Genomic DNA, 12,333 nt, shown 5'->3' with positions numbered 1-12,333 from the left:
CCACTGTATGGAAAAAAAAGCCAAAACAACCCACAGAGCTAAAAACCAAAACTATTTAAGCTATAATTAGCAGCAAAAACTTATTTTAGAGCAGTTGAATATAACTCAAAAACCTTGTCAGAAAATGAGTAACTATGTCAGAAAAAGCTATACTTCACTGACGGCTAGTCATTAATAGATAAATAAACTGCTTAAATCGTGACTGTGTTTAAATTATGTTTAGTGAGCAGTTTCTTCCTGAGAAGGAATCATTTTGTAAAGTAATGTAATCCCCAGGAGGCAAAAGGTGGAAAATGTTGAGCTGCTGTACGATCTCCTCAGTTTTCTCAGTTCTCCTTGATACAATTTAAAACAAAAGGACTAGTCTATTCTAATTGGCTACTGAAATGTATGAAAGATACGAAGGAAGAGTTCTGAACCAAAAAAGAATTTTTGATCAAGGCTACAAATGGTGTCCTGATCCCATGGAGTCTGTAGCTGTTCTACCACTGGCTTCAACACAATCAGGATTCCACTTTCTGAGGTATATTGCTTTTCTTTTATTTTCATATTTTTTATGTAAGTATGATACTGAATGTTCTGTGGTGGAAGAAGCTACATAAGTACCTGGAACTGTGCTGAGAGATGCTATAATACCTCTAGCAAAATAAGGTAAAACTCCTGAAAAAAAGTAAAAGAAGGAAAGAAAAAAAAGATAAAGAGAAAGTAAACAAGCAGAGAAAGACGTGAATTTTCCCCCTTATCTTGGACATCATAGATAACTGCCACGTGTGCATAGATAAGAAAGAAAAAGAATTAGCCTCGTCCACCAACACTCAAACAACTGCTGTGCAATGTGTACAATTACAGATGTTATACAAACACTGTAGTGTGATTCCTTGTTACTATCTAGGTTAAAATTATCTTCCTTTATTGTTTCTTTCCCCCACTTACAGGGAAACAATCAAACATACAAAAAAATATAGAATGAAACACTTCGAAGAACATCTCCAGAAACTCAATATCTGGGTGAAGAAGATAGCTTAGAAAGACTTTATAAAATATTTTTTCTTTCCATGCAAAAATGTAAAAACCTGGTGAAAGAGGCATCTGCAAATTGTACCGAAACATTTCTGAGAAAGTTAAAAGTGTAAATATCTAGAACTGAAAATCCCTTTTTTTTTTTGCCGTTCCTAAAAGGAATGTGTGCTACTTAATTACTTTAACTCTGGAAGCAGAAGTAAACATATGCAATTACAATATATATTTGTTTTACTGCAATATAAACATATACTAACAAGTACAGTTTAGTCCCGAAGTAAAAGCCCTACACATTCAAAGAAGTAGAAAATAATACTGTACTCAGTGTAAACTCTATGTACATTATCTCCAGGTACATTATCTCCAGGTACAATCACCTTCAAAGGGCTTGCCTACATACATATGCATATACTAGGCTTCTGAAGCATGTGCAAACAGTGAGCTTGTATCCATCAAGAGAACCTAATCATGCTACTTCCAGTAACAAACAAAAAATTCAACACCAAAAAAATGCAGAATCCCCTGAACATCAATGTTCGAGAAAGAAAAAAATATTTTTCATTATGTTTTCACTATGCATAATTGAGGAAAGCAAAAGCAACAAACTAGCACTAGTATCTGTAGTTCAGTAACGAAAGGGAGGAAGGAGTGGAGTAACAAGCATTGCAGTATATATTAACTAAAAAAACACATTGGAAATAGTGATGAGATGCACATGCGTGCCAAATAAATCCTAAACAGTACCACCATAAGAAAACATACCAAAGTAAGTTCATGAGGGGAAGCATCATAAAGTGACATATATAACACTGTAAGCATCCGGCCATTAGTTTCATCTGAAATGTTATTAACTGTTTCTATCAAAATGAATTCATTTCACAATCACAAAAATCCATTATACATTTCCACAGATAAGCCATTCTTCATAAGTACTATTGGAGAATAATTTAATGTCAAAGTACTAGGTAAAAAATTAAGAGTTTCTAAAAATTAATTCCTTCCTTATATGCTGTCTTATTGTATTTTTGTCTTTATCGGTTTTAAGTAAGATTTTTTAAGTAGGCAAATATGTTTTTGCTAGATCTCTTCTGTAACAGTGAAGCTACAGACTAAAATGAGAAACTTAATTTACTCATAGGTAATGGCATATAGCGTTTCTCACACTACCACATTACTGACCATGCTAGTACTTCTACATTGTGTAAGGCATCAGACCACCCCGAACTACTCCAGGTTTAAGAAACTGTTACAGATATATTAGTGGGAATTTCCAACACGTATTCAGACAATGCCTTTGGCGACTGTAGCATATGAAGATTTACAAGTGAAAAACTGGGATAAAATTCCAATAACTTTTTCAGTGCCTCTACTAATTAAACTTCTATAGCTACCCTGTTTACCAAAACCTGTTTAAGGAGCAACAAATCCGGCTGAAAAACACACAGATCTCTGATGCAACAAAAATCATTTTAGTAGCAAGCAAAAAGGCAGACTTTCCTAAGAAAATAATTCCTTCTGGATTTTCAATTATTTAGCTCTTTCTGAACCTAAATGAAGGAGAACAATGAAATATTTTCACTGAATGGACAGGTCTAACAGAAGTATTGATAATTTGTCCAGATAAAGGTGTTTAAGATTTCATTTAATTGATTGATTGATTGATTTCTCATCCTACCTGGTGTATTCAGCAGCCGGGACATCTTGCAAGAATACGAGATAAACTGCTCACAGTATTCAGCACTACCCGTAATGGCAGAAATCTGGTCCATCGTTGCACTGTAGTTTAGCTGCAGCACAGATACTTTCTCTAGACTGTTGCCTCCAACGGACGTCTGCATTTGTAGATCATGGTAGACAGTTGTCCATACCTTATCCTCTGAAAGTTAGAATGGAAAAAGACCAGAGAAGAATTGGTAAATGAAACACAGTGTAACTGAATTAAAATTAGTCTTTGCCTTTGACAAAAGATCAATGGGTTCTGCAAGAGAATTTTGAATTGACAGGGAAAAAGTACACTGAACATAAACAATCAACAAGTGAGACCATACTTCCAACGCCTGAACCAATGGAAGGGTGAAACTGCTATTGCACATTGTAGTTTTCATAAACAATGCACAATTATAGGACCATAGAATTATTGGGATTGGAATGTATCTTTACAGATTATCTAGTCCCCTGCAGTGGGTAGGCACTTCTCCCACTAGACCACTTTCCCCAAAACCACATCCAACATCACCTTGAATGCTTCCAGGAAAAGGCAATCCACAAAATCTCTTCTGCGTACTGTTCCAGTGTGTTACCACACTTACCATGAAGAATTTCTTCTTCTTATCTAATCTACCATCCTTTATCTTAAACCTTTTCCTTTTCTCCTATCACAATAGTACCCTTTAAAAATTGTCCACCTTTCTTAAAACCCATCTTTAAGTACTGCTAGGCTGCAGTGAGGTCTCTCAGAAGCCTTCTCTTCTCTAGGTTAAACAACCCTGTCCCACTCAACCTTTCTTCACAGGAGAGGCTCTCCGTCAGATCATTTTTGTGGCCTTCCTCTAGACCTGTTTCAAGAGCTGCAAATCTTCCTTTTACTGGGGGTCCCAGACCTGGATGAAGTTTTGCAAGCAAAACCTCATTATTGCAAGGGTCATCACTTAGCTCACCCTGCTGGCCACTCCTTTTTTGATGCAGTCCAGGATACTATTGGCTTTGTGGGCAGCAATTACACTTTGTCAGCTGATGTTGAAATTTTCATCCACCAATACCTCCGATCATTGTCTGCAGAGCTGTTCTCAATCCAGTTGTCTTCTTGTCTGTACAGACACTGGGAGCTGAATTGATCCAGGTGCAGGACTTCACACTTGACTTCACATGATTCACACAGGCCCATCCTACATCCTGCCAAGATCCCTCTTTATGCCGTCCCTTCCCTTTAGAGTATCAACTGCACTTCTCAGTTTGGTGTCATCCACAACGTTGCTGACCGTGCACTCAACTCCACTATCCATTGTCACAAATGGAGATATTGAACAGTACTGGTCCCAGAATGGAGCACTAAATACAAAACTTGTCACTGGTCTCCACCTCGAGACTGAGATCATAGGAGAGATGCTCCGTGCCTCTGATCATTTCTGTGGCTCTCCTCTGTATCTGCTCTGACACGTTCATATCCTTTCTTGTGCTAAGTATTTGATGATGTACAGCTTTAAGGAAAATGACTGTATTGGAAAGGAGGCAAGTACCACTCAACTGCCATTATGCTTGCAGCTATTTGGATAATGAAGTGAGATTATACACACACCAAGGAAACATAATAGTTTCAAGAACAATATAAATAAATGATATATGTTCTGGTAAAATATATTATGAAACCTTATTGTTCTGCTTTGCATCAATGGTTTAAATTATTAAGTGGAAGAAATGGCATCAAGACAATGACTTCCCTAGCCACAGAATAAAGGCTCATGGAATGACAGAACTTCTGGTCAGCTTCTTCCACTGACATTCCATAGTGCCATTGGGGTATATTAACTAAGCATCTAATGTCCCTGCGTATTGTTCCTCTTTTTTTTTTAACATGTACATCTTTCTTGGTACATCTGAAACCAAAACAGAAATATTTCATGTCACAAACAGCATGTACAGGACAACCAGGGGATCAGCTCAGCCAGCATGGGTTCATGAAAGCCAGATTCTACTTGACCAACCTAATCTTTGATATCTATGTAACCTGTCTGGTGGATCAGGGAAAGGCTGGTGACATATTATCTCTAGACTTCTGTAAAGCGTTTGACACTTACTCCCACAATATTCAACCGAGAGAGCAGGCATCCAGTGGCCTGGTCAGGTAGAGTTTTTGCTGGATAAAGAACAAGCTGGAGCGCTAGTCGCAGAGACTGGTGGTGAATGGAGTTAAGTCCAGCTGGCAACCAGTAATAAAGGGTGCTCTTCAGGGGTTAGTATTGGGGCCCATCCTGTTTAATATCTTCATTGATGAACGGGATGAGGCGATTAAGTGCACCCTCAGTAGGTTTGCACATGACACCAAACTGGGAGGAAGCGTCAATCTGCCTGAGGGTAGGAAGGCCCTACATAAAGACAGGGACGCGTTTAATTGATGTGCTGAGGGTAATGGGATTCAGTTCAGCAAGACCAAGTGCTGGATCCTGCACTTTGGTCACAACAACCTCATGCCTTGCTACTTGGGACAGAGTGGCTGGAAGGCTGTGCAGAGGAAAATGACTTTGGGGTTTTAGTTGATGCTTGACTGAACATGAGCCACAAGTGTGCCCAGGTGGCCAAGAAAGCCAGTGACACCCTGGCTTATATCACAAATGCTATAGCCAGCAGGAGCAGGGAGGTGATTGTCCCTCTGTACTCAGCTCTGGTGAGGCCGCACCTTGAGCACTGAACTCAGTTTTGGGCTTCTTACTACACGAAAGACATAGAAGCCCTGGAGCATGTTCAGAGAAGGGCAATGAAGTGAGTGAGGTGTCTGGAGCACAAGTCTTATGAGGAATGGCTGAGGGAACTGGGATTATAGTCGGGGGAAAAGGAACCTTGAGGGAGACCTGATTGTTCCCTACAACAACATGAAAGGAGGTTATGGCAAGTTGGATGTTGGTCTCTTCTCCTCGGCAACTAGCAATAGAACTGGAAGGAATATTGTGCCTGGGAATTTCAGATTAGTTATTATGAAAAAATTATCTGAAAGACTGGTCTGATATTGAAGTGGTCTCAGGAAGGTGGTTATCCTGTGAGGTGTTCAAGATACATGTAGATGAGGTCCTAACAAAAATGGTTTAGTGGGCAACATTGGTGGTGGATGGACATATGGACTAGATGATTTTAGAGGTCTTTTCCAAACTTAATGATTCTATAATTCTGTGAAATAATCTATTTTATGATCTTTTCACATTGACTAGAAAAAGTTCACAGATAGTACTCTGCATTTACATGATAAACATTAGGAAAATAAAATCATTGCTTTTAATTTCTTGTTTGTTTCTTTTTTTTCCACCTCAGATTTGTACATGTTATTTGAAAATTCTACTGTGTGTTTACATTTAAAATAGATGAGCAGCAATGCAGTACTGGCAATGCACTTCTTTTGTACCTGATGCCACTACTGCAGTATATTTTCATTTTAAAAAATACCCATGAAGAATGTCCAAAAACCGCAGCTATTGCTGAAAACAGAAATTATTTTGTATTGTAGAAATCACTATACCATATCAGGAGTTCTTTGTGTTATTCCTTCCAGTGCCTGTCTGACTAATTACTGATATAGCTCAAGGTGCTAGTTATGATTTTAAAAGCACTGAATGGGTAAGTATCTACTTATGTGAAAGACTGGCTTTATACCTGTGTTTCAGTACAAATTGACTAGCCTGTCTCTCCAGACGCAGAACAATTTATGGCAATCTCAGAACTTAATTCAGAATCCTTTATTACTTACACATTTATTACTCAAACGTATGAATTTATGGTAATACGAAACAGTGATAATATCTGGTTCTCCAATAGGCACATGCTCTGGAGTCTGTTGCAATTGCCTTGTATCCCACTTCAAGTATCCCCTGTCTGCAACGCTCATTCTCTCTCCCCTGGTCAAATTGGATTAATGTTAAAGCACTCCACAGGCCCAAAGTGAAACACCCCTCAGGCGCAAAGTGATACAGGTTCCTGAAAAGAGATTTTTATGGGATTCAGGGACTGTGACCTCTAGAATGACAGAATTACTGTTTCAACCTGTAATAGCACCTTCATATTCAAGCTGCTGATGTTGAAGTCTGAAGACTCACAGGTACAACAAATTTCCAGTGCAAATAGTTTAAAATTCATGCTTATTGTGCTGACATTTCGGGAAGTCAGTGGACACAACTGTTTTAACAGCTGGCCTGAATTTCAAATCAGTAAAAGTGCTGAGACGATTGTTATGTATGAAGAGATCAAATAAATAATTTATAGCCAGAGCAAAAAATTACTCCTTTTTCATTTTTCATTACCGTAACTTTCTGCCTCAACATGTCAGCACAGGAAACTGAGACAGGGTAGCTCAAATAAGAATGCCCAAATGAGAAATTATCCGTACAATGTCAGTGTTAAAAGCAGGAAAAACAACAAGAAATAGACACACCGAACAAAAAAAACAATCAAAACCAAAACAAATAGGCAAACAGAACAAAATACAGGACCCACACAACAAAACCAAAACTTAAATGATTTGATGAAGTTTTATACTGTACTCTTAGAAACTACGCAAGATAAATAATTCTAACACAAGTTATTTAACTTGAGATGAAAAAGAGACAAACAGGTAAACTCGTTTTGTTTCTCCTGTAGGTATGGGAAAGTCATTAATACCTGGACAGGAAAAAAGTAATCTGACAATTCGAAAAAGTTGCCTTCGGAATACGTGAACCACAGACATTACTGAACTTAGCATCATAAGATAATAGAATCATATAATATACCAAGATGGAAGAGATCCACAAGGATTAGTGAGTCCAAATCCTTGCTCAACGCAGGACCACACAACATAAAACCCTATGTCTCATAGCATTATTCAAATGCTTATTGAATTCCAGGAGGTTTGGTGCAATGATTGCTGCTTCAGGCAGCTTGTTCTAGTGCTGGACCATCCATTTGGTGGAGAACTTTTTTCTAATACCCAGACTGACCCACCCCTGATGCAGCTCTGCGTGATTCCTTCAGGCCCTGTTGAAATTCCTGCTCCTCTGCTTCCCTCATGAAAAGCTGTAAGCAGCCATGAGGCCCTCAGTCTCCTCTTCTCTGGAATGAACAAAGGGCCTGAACAATTCAAGATATTTGCCTTGCCTTCTGTATCTTTCATCAACTTCATAGTCCACCTTTAGGTGATCTCTAACAGTACTGATAACAAGTTGCCTGAACCTGCGTGCAGTGTTTGAGGTAAGACTGCGACGATGCAGAGCATAGTGGAAAAATCCATTCTCTCAGTTGGCTGGCAGTGCTGGGCCTGATGCAAACCAGGGTGTGATGGGCTCTTTTGGCTGCCGTGGCCCATTTCTAATTCATCTTCAATCTTCTATCAAACAGGACCCCATATTATTTCCATGGAGCTGCTATCCAAGCTACTCATCCCTCCACCTGTTCATAAGCTTAGAGTTCCCTCATCCCATGTGCAGAATTCTGCACTTGCTCTTTTCAAACTTTATATATATTTTGGAATTGTTCAGCTCTCGAGGGGGTCAACATTTCCTAACAATTCGGTGTCATCTGTAAGCATACTAAGAATACCTTCAAGTCTTATATCCAAGTCATTAAAGAAAAAATTAAAGGGACTGCTCCTAAAATGAAGCCCTGTGGAACCCCACTAATGATTGGCCACCATCCTCATGGAACTCCATTTACTGTATCAGCTTTTGAGCCTGACCTAGCAGCCAGTAGTTCACCCACCATAGTATGTACTTAGCTTTATGCTGGACATTTTTATCCAGAACGGTACTGTGAGAGACATTATCAACACCTTTACTAAAATAAAAAGTAAAAAAAATTACAAAAACATACAGTTTTCAAAAACATAATGGTATTGGTAAATGGTTAAATATATCTATACATATTTTAAATGATGCAGTACTGAAGATACAATGGCCCATTAAAATTAATAGCTTTGATACCAAAAGCATATGAAATGAGGAAGTTATTGTGCTTATCATACTATAATGCATGATGACTACATTTTTGATGACTCTATCCTTTCTCATGAAAATTTCTTAGTACTTATTTGTCTTTTGCTAAGAAATAAGAATTATGAAAAATCCTTTCTCCCAGTGATATTTAAAAAAAAACAAAACAAAAAGGATTAACGGATTAACAAATAGTGTGCAGTTACCTGTTATGTTGCAGTAAACTTTCAAAGGTCCCAGTGCTCCACTGCCATCTGGATCTATCCAGTAGTAATTTGATGTTTTGCCCAAGTGTTTGTATGCTTCACAGGAGAGCTCATAAATAGCTGGAATAAAATAAAATAAAATAAAATAAAACAGCAGTAAGGATCTTTATATACTGGAGAAAAAAAAAAATCCACAAAGACAACAAGTTGACTTTATTTATATGTCAAGAACCATGACTTTGTCATTAAAATATCACTGACATTCACAGAAAACAAAGTATCTTTCTGACAAATACAGAAGTGGTTAAACTCTCGATGCATACAATTTTATTTCTTTTTTTCACACGGGAAAAACACAGAATGGGAAAAGAATTCCAATAATTTGGGGAAAAGGGGAAAACCAAGCATTTTCAATAGTAAGTTTTCCCTTTAGTTTTATTTCTAGAGATACATCAATTTAAAAAAAATATTGAAGAGAATTTTAGATTTTTTCAGGTTTTATTACAATTCAGAATAAATTCAGGTTTTGACATTGTGAACTTTGTCACTACAAGTAATACGTGCTCCTATATAGTTCTGCAGTTCTGTTAGTATATGTCTAAATAACTATACTGTTACAGCAATGTCTAAAATGTCTCAGTATTTACTGAAGTTTAACTGATCTAGCAGGTTTATTAAGTTCTTATTTTAACTTGACCTCTGTATACTGCTTTTTACTTAAAGTCATAAATCTGCTTGTCATATTTTGCTATAATGAACAGCTCAGACATAATAATATAATATGTATTGTTGATAGACTTTTATAATGACGCTCACATTTTCTTTGGAATGTATGATAATTGTGATGTTCATTATACATGAATACAAATCATTTTATGCACAGAATTGTTATAGATATTCAGTTATTCAATTCTTTTTTCTGTGATATTATTTCTATTTATTGATTTATTTGTAGTTCTTCTGTGGTGTACTTGTTTGTCTGTCCATTTGAAATCCATCAGTCAGCTCTTAAAAATAGAGAAAATGTTTTCTTAACCCGATTTCCTAATCACTCTAAAATTTCATCCAATTTTTTGGTAATTCGTGCAACAGATCTGCTACGAAGATTGACTTTCTTTCAAACGTCCATAAGGATGAGATGTTTTGATGGTCTCTGTTGATAAGTAGGTGACTGATCACACACAGATACCAACTGCCTAGATGCAGGAATGAAAGCAGAGCTGAAAAATATCTCAAATTTTAATGTGGCTTGAATGCAAAGGATTGTTATATATGTCTGTTAATGCTACAAAAAAAAAATCTGTAAGATGTTATTTTTTCATTACAAGGTCCAAAGTCAATTTAGTACTAGAAGTAGACACTCATTAAATTATGAACTATTCCAAGTAATTTCCCTTTCTCGGTTCCTGCTCTAACGTCAAGTATTTCATTATCAAGTTGATTCTCTGCCTGTTTTCAGACATACCATACAGATTTTCAGTTGCAAGGTATTGTTAGGTGTGGGAAACTATCTTCGTGACAACGGGCACATTTACTTGGACGTGCTGGACTCTTGAGTTGTCCTTGATGCCTTGGAAGAAGTAACTTGCAAGAACAGCAGAAAGCAAAGCGCTGGGAAAAGCAGAAACTTTGAAACAGCAAAAGCATACAAAGACTTGCTTAAGCCAACCAATCAAATAACGCCATGTTGCAGCACGCCTTTCACAAATGCATAAAAGTCTGATTGTTCTATTAATAAACGAATCACTTGCCTAACCATATTGGTATTGTCTTGTGATCTTCGGCGTGCTTGCTGCGACAGTTAGGGAATATATGTAACATTTTTTCCACTAGAAATGTATCTCTAGCTCTCAACGTATTACCTAAACGTAACCACAAGGTAGCAACATTTTGTGACACTGCATAGCAAATTTTAACCGATGGTTAAAACTGGAGACACTTGATCAAAGAAAGAGACCTTTACGTTGAATTCAGATGGCTAATTGTAGCCAGTAATTTTACAGCAGAGAACTGGAAAGCCTCAGGTAGGCAAGATAGCTTTGAAGGGAATGGAGTAAGACATGATAACAAGATGTCAAAGAAGGATGTAGAAGGAAAGGTGTCTCAGGAAATTCAATATTTCCTTTAAACGATCTTTTGAAATGCTGCAAAAAGGATCAATGAAATATGTAACAGGTAAAAATAGAAGATCTATGAAGCAAAAGAATACCTATAATTGTTGAAAGGATAAACATTTAACAAGTCATAGGTTTAGAAGTCATTCAAGTTCATTAAGTCCCATAGGAAAATGAAAGTAGAATATAGCAAAGAAAAGACCTTGACAGAATCAAGACAAAAACCTTAAATCAGAAAATTGGTAAAGGTTACTATAAAGAATCAAAAACAATCAATAGATCTAGTAAAGGACAAGTCAGCAAAATGCAAGACTTCAATAAGGAGAGACCTTATTACTCTCTTCAAATACCTCAAAGGTTACTGCAGTGAGAGCGGGGTTGGTCTCTGTCTGAACCCTTCTTTTTTATTGGCTCAAAGCTTGCTTTCTGAGGCATATCTTGTGATAAGACTCTGACTTATCTAGGAGCTGAGAGGTGGTTGTTGTCGTCTGACAGTCAGCATCACTTTGTGGACAATTTGAAAGCATTTCTTTGGAGCTCTTTGGCTTTGGAGGGGAAGGTTTACTGGCAAAAGATCTGGCCTGTGCAAATAACTCCAGCTTGGTACAGGACACTGGGGATGATACCATTCTATCCTGTGAAGGCAAGATACAAGTGGGCACCTCCCTGCTCCATCTTATCTGCTGGCAAGGCCCAGAAAATGAGAACAAAAGGAGTTCCTGCTGAGATCCAAAAGCTAGAAGCTGTCACTCTGAAAGGAGTTGACTCGACCACTTTGGATCTATAAATAACTTTGTACTGTTGTTGTCATCATCATCAGCAGAACAACATACCCCAATGACCCATCGCCAATGAAGATCAAGGTCTGAAATATGAACCATGCTGGAAATGTGGAGGTGACTATCTCTCTTGCTTTCTACCAAGAACTCCTTGCTTTTATTTCCTGTCTCTTTTCTATTGCCCATCTTCCCTTCCCCTTCTCCCTAAGCAACTAGGGTTTGTAATAAACCCATTGGGCTAACATTTGACCCGTTGTGTTTTAATCTCGCCATCAGGAATACGTATCTTAAAAGAACCTCCTTTCCCTCCTATAAATTGGAGCAACACAGTCCCTTCTCACTGGTGACAGGTGACGGAACAAGGGGAAATGCCCTCAAGCTGAGCCAGGGGATGTTTAGGTTGGATATCAGGAAGAACTTCTTTACAGAAAGAGTTGTGAAGCACTTAGAACAGGCTCCCCAGGGAGGTGGTTGAGTCACCATCCCTGAATGTGTTTAAAAACCATTTGGATGTGGTGCTTGGGGACATGATTTAGTGGTGGGTTGTTAG

At 37.8% G+C, this 12,333-nt stretch overlaps 1 protein-coding gene across 1 annotated transcript in view; it reads right to left on the bottom strand.

Moving 5' to 3' along the window:
- The window catches only part of CNTNAP2 (contactin associated protein-like 2), a 435,310-nt gene that overhangs the window by 315,371 nt on the left and 107,606 nt on the right, over positions 1 to 12,333 (bottom strand). Inside the window, exons 4-5 of the mRNA XM_021382279.1 lie at positions 8,891 to 9,010; positions 2,696 to 2,896 (exon numbers count right to left, since the gene is read on the bottom strand). Of these exons, the coding sequence (XP_021237954.1) occupies positions 2,696 to 2,896; positions 8,891 to 9,010 (321 nt within the window). The remainder of the gene's footprint in view (positions 1 to 2,695; positions 2,897 to 8,890; positions 9,011 to 12,333) is intronic.

The sequence above is a fragment of the Numida meleagris genome, unplaced genomic scaffold, assembly GCF_002078875.1.
Source record: "Numida meleagris isolate 19003 breed g44 Domestic line unplaced genomic scaffold, NumMel1.0 unplaced_Scaffold202, whole genome shotgun sequence".
Taxonomy (NCBI): Eukaryota; Metazoa; Chordata; class Aves; order Galliformes; family Numididae; genus Numida; species Numida meleagris.
Note: the sequence above shows the minus strand (reverse complement) of the source record. Positions and strands in the feature narration are given on the sequence as shown.